At 40.1% G+C, this 17,899-nt stretch overlaps 1 protein-coding gene across 6 annotated transcripts in view; it reads left to right on the top strand.

Moving 5' to 3' along the window:
- wu:fj29h11 (uncharacterized) overlaps positions 1–17,899 on the top strand; it is a 62,903-nt gene that overhangs the window by 9,285 nt on the left and 35,719 nt on the right. For 3 of the 6 annotated variants that reach the window (XM_061705769.1, XM_061705772.1, XM_061705771.1), the window contains exons 5-22: positions 845–1,013; positions 1,088–1,353; positions 5,098–5,223; positions 5,300–5,497; positions 8,320–8,460; positions 8,599–8,856; positions 11,423–11,606; positions 11,700–11,866; positions 11,960–12,103; positions 12,466–12,644; positions 12,743–12,915; positions 13,040–13,255; positions 13,342–13,451; positions 14,383–14,610; positions 15,302–15,428; positions 15,528–15,747; positions 15,841–15,988; positions 17,311–17,488. In XM_061705769.1, the coding sequence (XP_061561753.1) occupies positions 845–1,013; positions 1,088–1,353; positions 5,098–5,223; positions 5,300–5,497; positions 8,320–8,460; positions 8,599–8,856; positions 11,423–11,606; positions 11,700–11,866; positions 11,960–12,103; positions 12,466–12,644; positions 12,743–12,915; positions 13,040–13,255; positions 13,342–13,451; positions 14,383–14,610; positions 15,302–15,428; positions 15,528–15,747; positions 15,841–15,988; positions 17,311–17,488 (3,232 nt within the window). The remainder of the gene's footprint in view (positions 1–844; positions 1,014–1,087; positions 1,354–5,097; positions 5,224–5,299; positions 5,498–8,319; positions 8,461–8,598; positions 8,857–11,422; positions 11,607–11,699; positions 11,867–11,959; positions 12,104–12,465; positions 12,645–12,742; positions 12,916–13,039; positions 13,256–13,341; positions 13,452–14,382; positions 14,611–15,301; positions 15,429–15,527; positions 15,748–15,840; positions 15,989–17,310; positions 17,489–17,899) is intronic. The other 3 variants (XM_061705770.1, XM_061705773.1, XM_061705774.1) reach the window with 3 other exon arrangements.

Consider the following 17,899-nt stretch of genomic DNA (forward strand, 5'->3'; position numbering starts at 1 on the left):
TCGCCTAATCCCATAAATAGTTGAAATAATGTAAATGTTAATAGACCCTATGTGTTTATCCCCCCTCTACAGCTTGTTATTGTTATTATAACTATTTTTTTTATTATCTTGCACTGGGATTCAAAATGCCATCCTGGTAGATGACCTTTCTAGTTATGCAAAATGGCTCATCTGCCACTGGCTACGTGGGAGGTGGAAAATACCTCCATAAACCCGCAGTGTCTAAACTAAACACTTGGGTGTGTCACAGTATCCATCCATCGATTTTCTGGACCACTTATCCTCACTAGGGTCGCGGGTATGCTGGAGGCTATCCCAGCTAACTGCGGGCACGAGGCAGGGTACACCCTGAACTGGCCGCCGCCCGCCAATCGCAGGGCACATATAAACAAACAACCATTCGCACTAGCATTCATACCTATGGGCAATTTAAAGTCTTCAATTAACCTTTCATGCTTGTTTTTGGGATGTTGGAGGAAACATCCCAAACACAGACACTGGTAGAACATGCAAACCTCACACAAGGTGGCCAAATCTGAACCCGAGCCCTCAGAACTGTGAGGCAGGTGTGCTAACCATTCGCCCACCGTGCCGCCCGTGTCAGTATTAATAATAAAACTTTTAGAGTTGATTTGAACAACTAATTACAAGAGGATGGCAATTAACATTCATAGTATGTGACTATATCAATGGATAGAAAGTCATGGGTGTGCATTATATATGGGTAGAAGACTTCTTGATTGTGGTGGTCAACTTTGGGGGTGCACATTTTACTTGAAAGTATATTATAGACAAGAAAATGTGGTGTTGCAACTTTGTAACAATAGAAAAATGCGTGTTCCAGGTAGCTGCAAAATACCAGCTGATTGACCCGTCCATGGATCTATTGGAAGCATGCTATTATCGTCACTATGACGAAAAGCTGCCGTTTGAGCTGTACCAATCAATGTATAACAGTTTGGAATCCTCTTGCCAGAAGAGCCTGCCTATTCCATCTGGTACTGGAACTGCTGGTAAACAAATATGTTGGTATTAAGAAACAAATGTACTCATATTTAATAAACAATTTGATATGTCTTTTCCTCAGCAGTACAACAAGGCACTGCAGCCAATTCGAGCAAAACGAGTGGTGCACCTTGGAGAGAGTACAATGCTAGTGTCTTTAGAGGAGCTTTTAATGCTCAGTTGAGAGAGGTCCACAGAGATAATGTGCGGGCTGTAGAAGCTATGGTGGATGATGAACAAGTCCAAGGTAGGAGAAAAAGAGATCTGGATCCAGATATGGTTAGCAGTCTGATGGAGGATGTGATACGAGACCTTGCAGGAGAGGGTGAGCTGGTCACCAAAGAAAAGGTGAAGAACAAATATATATTATATATTTTTGAAATCCTAGAGCTTTTGGAAATAATACATCTTGAATGTTTCTTGTGAAAATGTGAGAATAATCATCCCTGAGCTTGAAGCCAACAGTGATTCAAAATAGCATACAGTGGCTGAAATAAGTATTTGTCGCCATTTTTCTCACTAAACATACAACCCCAATTCCAATGAAGTTGGGACGTTGTGTTAAACATAAATAAAAATGTTTAACACAACGTCCCAACTTGGGGGGGGAATTGGGGTTGTACTTCCAAAGGTGCTATTGACCTGAACCCTAACCCTATTTTACCAGCTGTTGGGAACAACCAAAGTAATCCATACATACAAAGAAATTAGAACAAATAAGATCAGAAATTAGGTTGTGTGTAAAAATGTGAAATGACACAGGAAAAAGTATTGAACACATGAAGAAAGGGAGGTGCAAAAAGGTACGGAAAGCCAAGACAACACTTAAAATCTGTCAATAATCAAATAGCAATCCAGTCCCTTGTCAGTGCAAATGAATATCATCAGCCTTATAAAAAAGGTGAAGCCTACACTTTCATTCCAATATGACAGGGGTACGTATGACTGCATATATGTACAGTTGTGCTAATAAGTTTACATACCCTGCCAGAATTTGTGAAATATTTTATTTATTTATTTATTTTAAATACGACTGATGACTGAACAACAGCCATCATTAATTTCTTTATGGTTATGTTTTTTTTTTAATGATAATGCTTTTCTGAAATGCTTGACAATTTAATTTGAATTCCATTCAAATAAAATGTGTTTTCTTTAAAGAATTGTACCCATCTTACAAATTCTGCTCGCGTCATCAAACTTATGAGCACAACTGTGTGTTTTCTCATTTACTAAAAAAAGTAGTGCTGTGAATTTCAAAATAAGAGCAAGTAAATAAAATAAAGTATGACATGTTCAAAACAAGTGCTTAACTTCAGAACAATTCTTTGAAAAAACTAACAAAATACAGATAATACTTTGTTTTGATCATATGGGTAGAAGCAAAATCATGCATTGTAAAAAGGCATTTTACATAGGTAGAAGGGTATTCCAGAATGTTGAGGTCAACTTTGGGGGTGCGTATTATACATTGATGCGCATTATACATGAGTAATTACGGTAATTTATGATCTTATTTGTTTAACTTTCTTTGTATGTATGTGTTGGATTTATCACACCAAACACCAAACACTTACTTGGGTTGTTGCCAACATCTAGTGAAATGTTCATGTCAAAAGCACCTTTGGAAATATATTTAATGAGAAAAATGATGACGTGTTAAAAACTTATTTCAGCCGCTGTAAATACCGTATGTAGCTAATTTGTGTCTCTGAGTCTCTTCGTAAAGTCAAATCTCCTAACAGTGAAAGTCAAATGTCACTTGTACACATTAAAGTACATCTATACATTAGAAAATTAACCACAAAATATAAATTAAAACTTTTTTAAAACGGTTCTGTGGAGCGGGTTTCAATCCCCGGCCCCGCCTGTGTGGAGTTTGCATGTTCTCCCCGTGCCTGCGTGGGTTTTCTCCGGGCACTTCGGTTTCCTCCCACATCCCCAAAACATGCATGTTTGGTTAATTGACAACTCTAAATTGCCCGTAGATGTGAATGTGAGTGCGAATGGTTGTTTGTTTGTATGTGCCCTGCGATTGGCTGGCGACCAGTTCAGGGTGTACCCCGCCTCCTGCCTGATGATAGCTGGGATAGGCTCCAGCACGCCCGCGACCCCTGTGAGGAGAAGCGGCTCAGAAAATGGATGGATGGATGGATGAATTAACACAGCGGTTACATATGAAAAAAACTAAGAAAACTACAGCTGCGAGCAGCTATTCAGGGTCCTTGGACCCCTGGCCACATTGGGGTACTGGCATGTTAAGATACTGGCACATAGCGGATCCATTGCATAGAAATGTGCACCACACTTTTCAGATTTACAGTATATTTGTGTCAAACCATATATCATTTCATTCCACTTCACAATTATTTGCAGCACAACACATCAGCGTGGCGACATGCTGTTCGCCACGGCAACAGCATTAGAGGATATGAAAAGCTTTGAATATACCTTTTAATCCAATATGTTTAGATGAGAAATTCAAAGCTTGAAGCCGATCAGAAGAAATCTGTAGGAGGAGTTTGTAAAAATATGACGGTTGTAAAAGGGGGGAAAACAGGTCAGACTTTGAAAGTCAATTCAAAATAGCGGACTTCCTGTTGGGTTTAGGGTATGGCTCCAAGAGGCTTTTTTGTAGGTCTTGGGCTGTTACGTATGCTTCGCAATTTTGGTAGACCTATGTGAAACGTACAGCAGGGCCTGCTTCTTTGAAAACTTGTAGGGGGAGCTACTGTGCCATTATTTTCAAAATTGCACAAAAAAATTATACATTTTGAATTGTTAGCAAGGCTTCATGTGTGTGCGAAGTTTCATGAATTTGCATGCATGGTTAGACCCTCAAAAGAGCATTGGTTTCTTGGCGAAAAGCACGGCAAACAGCAACAGCATTTCACGGAATGTAATATCAATATCTTTAGATGAGACACCCAGAGTTTGAAGTCGATCGGATTAAATCTCTAGGAGGAGTTCGTCAAAATATGACCTCGATAAAAAGAGAAAAATTAGATAAAAACTGAAAGTAACTTAAATATGGCGGCCCTCCTTGAGGGTACAGTGTTTGGCTCCAAGAGAATTTTTTTAAGGTCTTGGGCTGTGACATATGCCTCAATCTTGGTAGCCCTAGATGAAACGGGCTGCTATATGTTTAATTTGGAGGGAGAATTTTTTTAAGAAATTGCATCAAAAACTAAAATATTTGCCAAGCTTTGTATTGTGAACTCATGAAGGCCTTAACAGTCTGCTGAGCAAATATTAGATCGGATGAATCTGCTAGCCGGAGAACAACAAAGTATGAAATGTAATTTCCTTGTGCCAGTAGGTGGCACTATTAGTCAAATTTCTTCCATAGATCCCTTTACGTGTGTATAAAACTGATGACCATCTGGAGTTAAGTTACAACAGCTTTTGATGTCATGTCGAATCATCAAAGTTTGCCACGCCGCCGCGACCATGCCTTCTGCTAAAACGTCACCATTTTTTTTTTTTACAAAGCATGATCAATGTCTTGAGGCTTAACTGACAAAATTTCAGGTGGGTGTGCTCAACGTGCTCGGCGCAGTACATTAAAATGTCAAGAGACGTTTTTGGTCACCACAAGGTGGCGCTATATTTTCAATGAAATTTTGTCATACAGATGTGTTTAGGGCGTGACTATTATGAACCGTGATGTTTGGGATTTTTTGGAGCATGTGCAGGGGAGTTCTTCAGCAGTTCTTGTTTTTTGGCAAAGGAAATTTGATATGCAGAATTTGCATATCAAATCATAGTCGTGCAGAGAAATGAAAAGCTTTTAACAGCTTTTATGTTCCAGGTCTGGAAATGCTTACACACCAAGTTTGAAGTCAATCAGTTGAAAGCTGAAGGACAAGTTTGCGAAAGTATGACCCCTGTGAATGTGGAAAAATGGTCAAAAAAGGGCCAAAATTGTCATTTTGAAAAAAATAATCGTTTTTAGTTTTGGAGTTTTGAGAAAGGAATGGGCTAGTTTGGAAGTAGTAGACAAGGTGAATGACGAAGTCTAACATAACCTTGTATACCAGTTGTGAATTTGGACTCAAATGTCACAGATTCTAATCCTATTACTCTTCTCAGGTCATTTCAAGGGCATGCATGTTAATGCAACTTACTTCTAAGGAATCAGAAAGGATAAATCCTCGTAGTATTCAGGCCCTGAACGACCTTCAGTACTTGGTGAAAGAGATGACAATGTACATACAGGTTAGCAGCCAGTCACATCAAATCAGCAGTATCCTATTTCATCCTTTGTGTTGAAGTATTTTTCTTTGTCTGTCAGTCCACTGAAGCGGTGACATCTGTCTGTACCCTGTATGAGCTGGGACAGTCTTTGGCTGGTCTTAAGAACAAGAAGCGCTACGAAGAGCTGAACCTGGGACCCCTTTGCAAACTCCCCCTCATCCACCGTATGTTCAAGATTGACAGTAACACCAAGGACGATGATATCCCCCAGATTGAGACAGTAGACATATTAAAGGTATGTAGTGAATAAAGTAGTCAATAAGTTAGTAAATTGATCTACCTGTTTCCATCATATAAACATGTTTTCATTCTGTGTTTGTAAATGTACATCACAGGGGAAAAAAAAACCATGACATTACTTCGTTTCTTCATTTTCTTGTTCATTTTAATGCCTGGTACCACACGGTATGGTAGCATGGTATGCTAGTCATTTATTGTCAGTCCCCAACATACAGTGGGTACGGAAAGTATTATGGCTGTGTTACATTTCAGTCTTTCTGTTTTAATAAACCTGCAACAATTTCTCCAATTCCATTTTTTTCTGTCAATATGGGATGTGGTGTGTACATTAATGAGGAAAAAAATGAACTTAAATGATTTTAGCAAATGGCTGCAATATAACAAAGAGTGAAATATTTAAGGGGGTCTGAATACTTCCCGTAACCACTGTTTGTGGAACGTACAGAGGGCCGAAATTACTGTGCTTTTCCAAGAGGCCATTGTAACAAAAGAAGACAATGAACACGACAAAGTAAAGCTGATTCCATAACACTTGATGTCCTATTTGACATGCTTTAGCTTAATTGTATTCCCCCTGAATTTGGTTACTATCAAGAAAAGCATGGAAAATTGATAGATATCAGCTCTTAAATTAAACTACTATGAGCTTTTTTGTTGTTGTCATCTTTATATTTGTCCAAACAAATGCACCTTTAGTTGTACCAGGCATTAAAAATGAACAAAACACTAAAGAAACAAGGGTGGTCTAATACCTTTTTCCATTATTTTTTTTATTGCATACCTCCAACAATGTAGAAAACGAATACTCCAATGCTGGTAGTACCTAAGAGACACTCTGCAACTCTGCAAAGTGATTTCAGTGTGAAGGCAAGGAAGCCATGTCGAAATGAAATGGTATAAACAGTCCATATCACAATAATTCTGACCAAAAATGATTCTTAGTAGTACACACACTAAAAGCATTGCAAAATATAAGCCTTCAAATATAAACTTTTGAAGCCAGGTTAAGAAAAACTCACTTCCCAATCTTTATAAACACCAATGAGTATTTTACAGTAAATGTTTGCACGGAAGTTAAGACGACAACAACAATGATTGTCTACTTAGTTACACTATGTTTGTGGCACAAACAATCAAGCACTTCATCATTCATTACGAAGTGAGGAAAATAATAGGGCAATTATAGTGTGTAGCGTTGAATAAGAAACCGCAAGAACTACTGGCTTCACAGCAATACAAGAGCCTTGTCAGTGTACTTGAGATGAGGCTTTACACGTTGAAGATTTTTGGGGCTGATCACTGATCAGCGAGTTTAAAAATAAAAAAAATAAATTAAAAAAAAACATAACCAATCCCCTATCCGATGACAAGATGGCACAATGTGTCTAATTAAATGACTTCTTCATTTACTGTATATACTTGTGTAGTGTATACTGAGTATATTCAAAAATATTCTCTTGTCAGGTCATGTCTTCCAATCAGTCAGGTCAAACCAACATTACAACATGACAGAAATAATGGGTGCTAACTTACTGTAATTCAATGACTTTATTGTAATTCAATGACTTCACACACACCAAAACTTTAGAGCATGATCCGACAGAACGGCGGCATGTTTACGTACAACCGTTAGTGCTAGCACTAACTTCCTAGGCTACGTAGCGTTTTGTTGCCTGCTTGCGAGCCGTATCGTATTCAAAGTACATGAACATACCTCAAGCAATCCTTGAATGAACATCTTGTCCCGAGCACCGGTGACCACCACCACTACACGTTTTTCCTCCATTTTGTTCGTTTTTACCAACACAATAAACGCTCGATCGATTGTTGTCGTCGTCGTGGCCATGGTAACGAGTGTATCCGGTCTCGTTCGAGTTGACGAGATAACGCCCGGTGACCGTAAAAGACGGCGTGCTGTGGTATCGGAATACAAGATTTTATTGCAGTAGTCTGACAAAGTGCAATCGTGAAAGAGCAAATTTGTCTTGTAGTCTGATCCAGGCATTAGGTGGTGTCTGTCCCACACCGCCAAGGTTTTTTTTTTTTTTTCCCAAATAACTTTATTGGTGGTCAGATATTTACAGTGTTACGTCAAAAGACACACGCGACAAGGCCAAAAATAAACCAGCTTTTGGATTCAAATATAGTGTACATGATGGCGACGCGGAGTAAATGTCTTTTGCGGAGTGATCGATCGGATCGGCGAATTATGACATTTCAGCCGATCGGCATAAAATGATAATTATCGGCCGATCAGATTGGTGAAAAGTCTACTATGTGTGTATGAAGTCTTGAATGCAACAAGTCCTACTACACAAACCCACAGTATTTATGCTCAGTCTACATATTGAGGGCCACATATTTTGGCTATTTAGACCTCCATTAGAGTGACTCTCTAACATGGACTTAGTATATGTGTCAATTTCATTGAAAAAGAAAAGGCCCCTCTGACAGCTACTTCTGTTTGAGAGTTTCGTATCCGATTTCTCCACACAGTATTTGACTAAGAACGCCCCTTTCCTCTGATTGGTTGCCTTCGCGTAGAAGACCCATTTCTGAGGGCACGCTGGCTCGCGAGCGGAAAGGGAAGGCGGAGATCTTCCTTAGCGACGTAGATAAGGTCGAGAAATTCCAATGACCTGATTTCCGTCCTCTCGGCAGTAAAACGTCTGGAACTCGGGAATGCGTGGATGACTTTAATTCATATTTCACATATTTACGGAGGCACCATAGAGACAATATTACATCCCAAAGAATAGAAAAAGGTGGTTTGACAAAATATGTCCCCTTTAAATGTTTTTCTTTTCTTGTTTCTAGCAACTTCGCAATTACAGGAAAAAGTCAAACAAGCCCAAAATAGACCTGGCTGAGTTTATGAAGCATCTAGCGGACCATTATAAATGTGAGTCTCCCTACGAGCTGGGCATCAGGATACAAAGTCTTGGCCTGCCCATAGCGGTAAGTTTTTAGTGGACTCTTTTCATGCAGTCATCAGTCTCTTTTTCTTAGTGAGCTCTTTTTGGTTCTGATCCTTGAAATTAATCGAAAACAAATGATATAGCACATGAATGAAGGTTTTCTCTCCGTCTCCTTCAGACATTAAATAAAGTGAGCCGTTGTGATCATAATATAATGGAGCGGATCAAAGAAACAATTCAGAAAGAGCTGGAAGAGGAGACCCGGGAGCAGTTGATAAAGCTCAAGAAGAGTGTCCTGGAGCCCGTAAAAGTCACAAGCGCCTGCTTTGCAGGGAACTTGGACCTCAGAAAGAAATATGTCTCCTTGACAGCAGCAGAAGTGGTGCTGGCAGTCTTCACAAATGCAGAAAAGGTTTTCAGTCCTACAATGCTAAGGGTAGGTGAGAGACATTCAAAAGTATGTGCTTTTATTGTTAAGAACAGCGGTGGGCAAAATTGAGAAACTGGAACCATTTTTGAGGGAGACACAAAAATGCGAACCTGAACTGCGTTATAAAGTTCAAGAAGACATTTTGAATTTTTTTGCCACAACGTAAAAGAGTTCCCATCATATTGTCTCAACATCATGTCTGTCATATGCCTTTGTCAAAACACCCAGTGCACTTTGCACTAAAGCTGGATATTGTTAAAACCCTCACGATTTCAGTTGCGATTCAATTCAATTTTAATTCAATAGAGTAAGAAGTAGAAATATACAAATAGAGTATTTGTTGATAGGTTTTATAGATTGATTTTCATGCCCATCTGAAAATAGTCGGTACGGTGCGGACCGGTTAGCGCATCTGCCTCACAGTTCTCAGGACCCGGGCTCAAATCCGGCCACACCTGTGTGGAGTTTGCATGTTCTCCCCTTTTCCCCAGGTACTCCGGTTTCTTCCCACATCCCAAAAAAAGACTCTAAATTGTCCGTAGGTATCAATGTGAGTTTGTTTATATGTGCCCTGCGATTGGCTGGCAACCAGTTCAGGGTGTACCCCGCTTCCTGCTAGCAGTTAGCTGGGATAGGCGCCAGCACACCCACGACCCTGGTGAGGGTAAGTGGTGTAGAAAATGGATGGATGTGAAAATATGTGGTATGTTACCAAATACCTTACTTTTTATGACAAGAAGGTAAAAAAAGGACCCAAAAGCACAATTCTCAAGTTTAAAAAAACAATATATTTATTGAATACTCAACAGGCATCTCTGAAAAAAATTATCAACAAAAATTCTCAGTAAAGCTGGAGGCAAAAACAAACTCAGGATGCACTAGGAACAATAGCATGGATGCTTGGAAACATGGAACATAGTCAGTCTTACTATAACAGAACATGATGGGAGACGAGACGATCTGACAAAGGATTTATTAGGCTTTACACGATCGGGATTTTTAGGGCAGATCGCCGATTACAGATCAGCAAGTTTAAATAAAACGATCACCGATCCGATCACAAGATGGAGCAATGTGTCTGTTTACATGACTCGCAAGGGTTGCGGGCGTGCTGGAGCCCGTTCCAGCTCAAATTATTCTCTAGCATTTTAGACAAAACAGCAATATCCTCTGGGGGGCATTCAAGGATTGGCCTCTGACATAAATTTAGGACAAATCAAGATTACATGACAGAAATAATGGGTGCTAACTTACTGTAATTCAATTATTTTATTGCAATTAAATTACTTTAATAAATGCTGTTAATGACATGCTTACTCAAACTTTCTTACTGTCCCAGCTGTATGGACGGGTGCTGTCCAGAGTTGAAGTCCGTTTGACTCACCCCCCCCCCCCCACACACGCACGCTGTGTTGCTTGAACGCGGCACGCTCCTCGTGTACATTCTTCAGGTGCTCAATCTAATTTGTTGCGTTGAAGCATTTAGATGACGTTCGCCGTGACGTACTTCCGTTGTGCACAGACTGCAAATAACTTACTTGTTTTGTTTGTCTGAGACACCGCAAAATAGTCCCACACCGACGACGTGTTTTTTCACCGACAAGATTGAAAAAAGCCGTCAGATAGTTACAGTACTGCGCAACAAGACACGTGACAAGGCTAAAAATAAACTAGCTTTTGGATTCAAACGTGACGAAGACGCGGAGTTAAACGTCTTGTGCGGAGCCCATCGATGACGTCATTGATCGGATCGGCGACTTATGACATGAAAGCCGATCAGCATAAAATGCTAATTATCGGCCGATACCGATAACACAGATCAGATCGGCATGAAGTCTACTATTTATACACAAGGGAATGGGACACAGGTGGATACAATCACCATAACAAGGAGACACAAGGGCAGAATGTTCTGAAACAGGAGGTAACAATTACCGTAAAATAAAAGCAGACATGATAACAAGAAACACTGAGAGCTTAACATAATCAACAAGACATGACATTTTGTCTGTTTCCTGTGTTCCGGAATAACGCCGGAATCCAAATTGACCCTAAACATCAGATTTAACAGTTGAAGATGCGGGGCTGCTTGCTTCGGTCACCATTTTGTTGTTGTTTGGTCGAATGCAGCCTCTGTCCATACAACGTGAGTCACATGCAAAGCACCCCACACTGGCCAGGAGGTAACTCATTTAGTACGATTTGCTGAATCGATATTAAATTGGTGGCGGTGGTGGTGTGTGTGTGTGTGTGTGTGTGTGGGGGGGGGGTTATTGCAATGCACCGATTGCTCTATATTTTTACCCACCGCTACTTTACACCCCATTTTCCAAGCCTATCGGAACTCAATTTGTCCCTGTGGGAAATCGGTAAAATACGTACTTTGATTCGTTTTCATTGGAATGTGAAAATTATGGTTCCGCATTAGTTTTTCTTTTCAACCAGAATCGCGACTAAATCCGAATTGGCACTCAGTAGTTCGTAGCTCTTGTACACACTGTACAGGTGTACCACATACCTGTACAGTATTCATGAATTTTGATAATTGTGTTACTTTATTGTTTATTTGCAGCATGTCCGGATATTCCTAACGCAAGTGTCAGCCAACAATCTGGCCACAGCTCTCTTTCAGCTGGCAATCTGCGGTGGCTCATTAACTATCCCACAAGACCAGGTGGCCAAGGAGAAAACTCCCCAAACCTCTGAAAAAACAGACCCAATGGAAGACAGATCCACAACATCAAATCCCAGTGAAGGTATTCATTCACGATGGCTAACAAATGGGATCATATGTATATTTGCCACACGTACTCACAACTAAGTTCCTCAATTATGAATCTGTCTTCCAGCCAAAGTGAAGCAGTACCTTAAAGATAGCCTCTCCTCGATTAAGTCAGCCATCCATTTGGCTGATATTGCCATCTTAGAGGGGAAGTTGACCAAGCACTTCCAGGTCAAAGACTTTCATTCCTTGGGTCAAGGCAGCTTCTTGGGGTTCTTGGTTAAACACATTCAGGTACCAAGGGCACTATTAACTATTTGTGTATGTATTTAGATTTCAACTGTTGAACTTGGATATTGAAAAACAATTCTGCTGTGTTGAGTGCAGCTGCTGCAGGACGTGCTTGGTTCAACTTTGGTTCTGAGAAGTTGGGATGTGAAATGCGCGAGAAGTTTTTTCAGACCCACCAAGCAAGACGTATTTGAGTTCATCAAACAGTGTGGGAAAAATACTGCTGGTGGTCAAGATGAAGTGAGTCCACATCTAAGAAAATAAGAGAAAACTAAATCAAAGCTCCTCTCTCTATTTCTCTATCAAGGGGGTCCTCAGTTCGCGACGCACAACATTTGCGGTTATGAGCGGTGCGCAGCATAAGACTACGTTATCACGCAGCACAAGAATGGTTGCTTCGTTATTTGCGTGCTTATACTGCGTGACAATACGTTGTCACGCTGTACAAATAGGCACGCTCAGTTACCGCCATACTTACTGTTTTTAATTGGATTGTTTGATATTAATGGCTTAAAGGTTTTTCATTCAAGTAAACTGAGGACCCACTGTTCAGTAAATGATTGTCAAGTAGAAAAAGATTGTTTTCCTCTCCATTTTCTCAGCTGTCCCACATCGAGTTGGCATTGCGGTCCCACTATGGCGTGCGGGAGAGTCGAGACTTGGGCCACGGTTCACTACAGACACTGGCCAGACTTGTCCAATGCCAGAGCGACCTATCTGGCGGAGGACTAAGCCATGTCTTTTATGAGTCTACATTGTTTGCCAAGCTTGGCATTTTAAGGTGAGCTCTCTGTATTGTCTGCAAATCAATCCACCACTTAGCCAGCCTCCTACTACAACTGTCTAACCCCTGATGCTTTTCTTCTCCTCTCTCACCAGTGACGAAAGTGGATGTGAACAAGTGGGGCGCCTTGGGGAGATGTCAAAGGCCCAGGCATTGGCCAGTTTGCATTCTTGTCCTCTATTAGAGGATTTAAGTGAATGGAGTCAATGGGAGCTTATATTTAAACCATCCCATGGCTCCCTTAAAGATTTTATTGGAAGAAATGCAGGTAGGTCTTCGGCAACAGTATGGATATGTACTGGTGGGAAATGAGAGTTGTTTCCAAGCTGTGACCAAGGATACAATGACCTAATACCTTCCCTTTTATCCAATCACTCATTACGCTAATACAGGCTTGGCAGCACTGGAGGTGTCACCAGGTCTGCTGCTCAGGATCACCACAGACACAGGAGACAACTATTTCTCCAATGCAGCCATGACCCTTGACCCCGTGGGCACAGCTGGCCACCTAGTGTCCATTGTTGTAGCTGATGGGATCACAAATGCTCCCACAGCCCTCCTGGCTAATCATATTCAGAGTTCCCTCGCCGCGGCTGTGGCTAACGAAGGTAGCGGCGAGAGATTGAAGCTTCAGTTGTATTCTATTTGAAACGCAACCTTATCATGTTGCTCAAATTTGCATTTGTGTCTTTAGATCTGTCTCAAGCTGAAGAGGACATGTCATGTTACAGCACAGTGGCTAATTTCCTTTTGGATTGTTTGGCTCGAATTCCAAACAGAATCTGTCAGGCTCTTTTTCAGCAGGTCAGTTGCACTCCATTGCACATGTAGAATACAGGGTCTAAGAAATCTTATGCATCCTCCTATCTTACTGTGCTTAGGGATGGGCATCAAAACCGATTAAATAAAAAAGACAATTTCATCTATTATTCAAGTTTCAAAATTCATCAGTCAAGCTAATTTAGTATAATGGCTCTGCCTAAGTGTATTACACCCCATTACAATGGTAACTCTAAAGTGGAACATTCCAAAAATGAACAAACATTTCTGGAAAAAGTGTCCTACTGCAGCAAGCATAGCACTATAAACTATATAATTCATTCAATATCAAATGCATGCACACACACTTTATTTTATGAAGCGTATGCTAACATAAATTACAGTTATACTTTACATAACACTCAAGAATCACAACAATATGTACTTAACGGCATAATGCTCAAGTGACAATATTGCGCTGCAAACAGCTGTGTCTGATTTGATTATAATGAATGTGTTTATGTTTTTACACTGTGTGACAGTTAAGAGTGTTAAAATGTGACTTAACTTTGCTCGTCGGGAACAAATGAATTCACTGGTATACATACATTTCCAATTGGAATATTTCTTTTGAAATTAGAACTACTTGGAAGTTACAGAACGGCTTGTGTTGGAATTCGGAGGTTCCAAAGTGTTTTAGTTCGTGTCGAAATGTGTCAGATGAATTGTGAGTTTATTAGTGTTATTAAGTTAATCGTATATATATTTTTTTTTTCAGTAGTTGTGCTTGGAAAATTATACAAATGCTGATAATCCAAGGAGAATGACCAGAACCTAAATGATTCTCAGACTTCAGTTGTCGCACAAAACCATTACTATTTCAGAATAACTCATTGTCTCCTAAAAACCATCAAGTAAAGTATTGCATGCATTTGATGAAGTGATGTCAAAGCTCTCAAATGAATGTGACCTTCAGGTGTTTTTAGAGCCTTTGTCCAGAGTATTGGGCCAGACAAAGTCGAAACTGGTCCTAATCACTGTGGCCCAGTCAAACCAGAGGCATATTAATTGTTTGCATCGACTGGGAATCCTCCTGGGAATCTCAGAGTGGGTGAAGGACTACCAGAAAAAGCTGACAGCATCACAGATCCAAAATGGCGCTTTATGCCAAGGACCTTTTGATCAACCCCAAGTCCAAATACAGGTGAATACTACTATTACTCAAAAGTAAGTTCTGAATGTCCCGATATACAGTATGTGGCTATAATTCTAGTTTTAATAATACAAAAATTAAAAAAAACAGATAACACAGTGACTGATCAGTTCATCTAGCAGTTTATATCTGTTGATATAATCTCGCCAGTCTCGTCAGATATGCCATGATGACAACCTGGGATCATATTGAGTTCTGCTATAAAGATTGATTTAATGTTGTGGGCATTGAATCTATCCAAGCAGTACTGGAGGTAAACATTGGGGAAGTTGAATGTGTATAAGCCACTAAGAAAGCAGGGATAAAGAAATGGTCCTGGCCACTATTTGGAGGTTGATGGTATGGCAGTATTAGTATTTAGTATTCTGGATTCTACGTACACCAGAAGAATTATTGCAGTTTTTTTTACTAAGTGGAATAGGAATATTATTTTCTGTCGTCTTTCTTCTGTGTGCGTCAATGTGCCAATAACTAGGGCACTGAGAAAAGTCCCGTGTTGCTTGGTGTCCTGAAACAGAAAACTGTGATTATTTTCTTTCCCCTGTAATTAATTATGCAAAATGAACACATTAAAGCCTGGGCCCTCAGGTCATTTGTCATGTGTTTTAATCATTGTCAGTCTTGTTTCTCTTTTCCGGCTCTGGCAAAGTTAACATTTCATGCGCTTTATTTATGACTTCAGTCTAATGTGGTGGATTCTGGGAGCATTAGTCTGTCGGGTCAGAACACGAGTGAAGATGAGGGTCTTGAAGACACGGCAACAGATAGCAGTCTGTCCTCCTGTCATCTCAACCAGAGCCCTCAACAAGGTGACTGACAGGAATACATTATTTGTCTTGTTTTTGCACTAGAATTGACCAGATTAGAGCATATATAATACAAATACAAACCATTTTAATTGCCATTAGGTAATAGAGTGCAAGAAGGAGAAGAGCCCTTGAAGGAAGAATCATCTGAAGAAGAGCAGTTTGCTTCACTGTCAGACAATGAGATGTCAGAGAACAACAGTGAGGCCCAAGGTGTGCATAGCAAAGAGCCAGAACTTCTGGATTTGAACGAAGGAGAGATGCCCACCTGTCCGCCTGAGCCCACTTTAGATTTCCACAGAACCATAATTGAAGAAATAAGGTGTGTGGTTATACTTTTTTATGACCCGTTTGTCACAGTGCCCCAAAAGTGAATCGAATCACTGTGTTCCTTCCCTTTTTCCTTCTATGACAGGAAAAACGAGTTTGGTATTGGTGTGGAACTGACAGCTGAAGGTCTGAAGCTGATGCAGGTACACCAGGATCGACTTGGCAGAAGCTTGGACCGCCTCTCGACCGAGCTGTACAGCAAAGACACGCATTTTGTTTTGGAACTCATTCAGGTGTTTGTATCGTGTAAAACACTTATTCAATCTCTCAAATCTTTATATCACCTGCTATATGTTGTCATAGGTGTGTACGTGTAGTATTGGCAATGCAGCTAAACCTGGGGTGGGCAAACTATGGCCCGCAAGAAACATATGGACCACTCAATTCTTTCATCTGGCCCACCGAGCATTTAAATTATCAATAAATCTGTAATAAAAGTTGCATTAATTTCGCTGCTTTTTACCCTTAAGATTTTATTTATTTATTGGTTTGTTAATTCATTCCATTCATTTTGTTTCATTTTTCCTTCAATCTAATAACTAACACAGTTGTGCTCATATGTTTGATTACCCAGGCATAATTTGTAAGATGGGTACAATTCTTTAAAGAAAAGATGGACCAGGTGAAACAATTGTATTTTAATAGGATTCAAATTAAACGGTCAAGCATTTCAGAAAAGCATTATCATTAAACAAAACATAACCATAAATAAATTAATAATGGTTGTTGTTCAGTAAACAATATTTCACAAATTCTTCCAGGGTATGTATATTTATGAGCACAACTGTACATATATGCAGTCATACTTTCACCTGTCATATACGAATGAAAGTGTAGGCTTCACCTTTTTCATAGCCTCTAGGTGGTGCTGGCATATTAGAATGAAAGTGTACACCTTTCTCATAACCTCTAGGCGGCGGTGGCATATTGAAATGAACGTGTAACGCTTTTTCATAACCTCTAGATAAGCGGCATACATTTATAAAATGCGAAGGTTTTTTCATTTTGTATGTATAATGTGCACCATTGATTTTTTACATTTTTTCGGTGGGGAATGCGCATTATAATGAGAAGTTACGTTAAGTTGCATAATTTTATTAGAAGACAAGACTACATTTTTGTAATTAAAATAAACAATATTACACACCCGTTTTTTTTTGTTTTTATGTGGCCCTTGACCACAAACGCTTTCCTACTCTTGGTTAGAAACTGACTGTTTGACTATAATAATAATAACAATAATAAATTTTATATTTAGGCACCTTTCCGGACACTCAAGGTCACAGGAACAAGCATAGTAAAAGACAACAAGCACTGCAATAAAAACACAACATGAATACATTAATTAAATATTTGTAATACACATGCTGTGATTTACTTTAGTTAGACTTCTTTTGATTTGATTATGTGTTGAAGCTGTATCTTAGCACTATGCCTTTGACAGGTGTGCCGAGGAGGAGACATTCTTTAGATGTGGTACAGTAGTTGTGGTAGACTGAAGAAGAACCCAGTAATGTATTACAACCATGACTCATTCTAACCACCCCGTTTGCAGAATGCTGATGACAACAGTTACCCATCCGAATCAGGTGTTGTTCCAGCCCTGGCTTTTGTGGTTGAGAGGGACTGCATTACCATTCTCAACAATGAGACTGGCTTCCAGGAGACAAACATCAAGGCTATATGTGATGTCGGTCAAAGTACCAAGGGCAAACACAAATATGGATACATAGGTATGTAGTACGTCTTAGGTAAGCTAGGCTGTTGTAGCACGTGCAGAATGTGGTTTGGCATTGTCTTGCTGAAATAAGCAGGGGCGTCCATGAAAAAGACATTGCTTGGATGGCAGCCTATGTTTCTCCAAAACCTGTATGTACCTTTCAGCATGAATGGTGCCTTCACAGATGTGTAAGTGACCCATGCCATTGGCACTAACACAGCACCATGCCATCACAAATGCTGGCTTTTGAACTTTACGTCCATAAAAGTCCGGATAGTTCTTTTCCTCTTTGGCCCGGAGGACACGACGTCCACAATTTCCAAGAACAATTTGAAATGTGCACTTGTCGGACTACATAACACTTTTCCACTTTGCATCAGTCCATCTTGGATGAGCTCGGGCCCAGAGAAGCCGGCGGCGTTTC

The sequence above is a fragment of the Phycodurus eques genome, chromosome 19 (genome assembly GCF_024500275.1).
Source record: "Phycodurus eques isolate BA_2022a chromosome 19, UOR_Pequ_1.1, whole genome shotgun sequence".
In the NCBI taxonomy this organism is placed as follows: domain Eukaryota; kingdom Metazoa; phylum Chordata; class Actinopteri; order Syngnathiformes; family Syngnathidae; genus Phycodurus; species Phycodurus eques.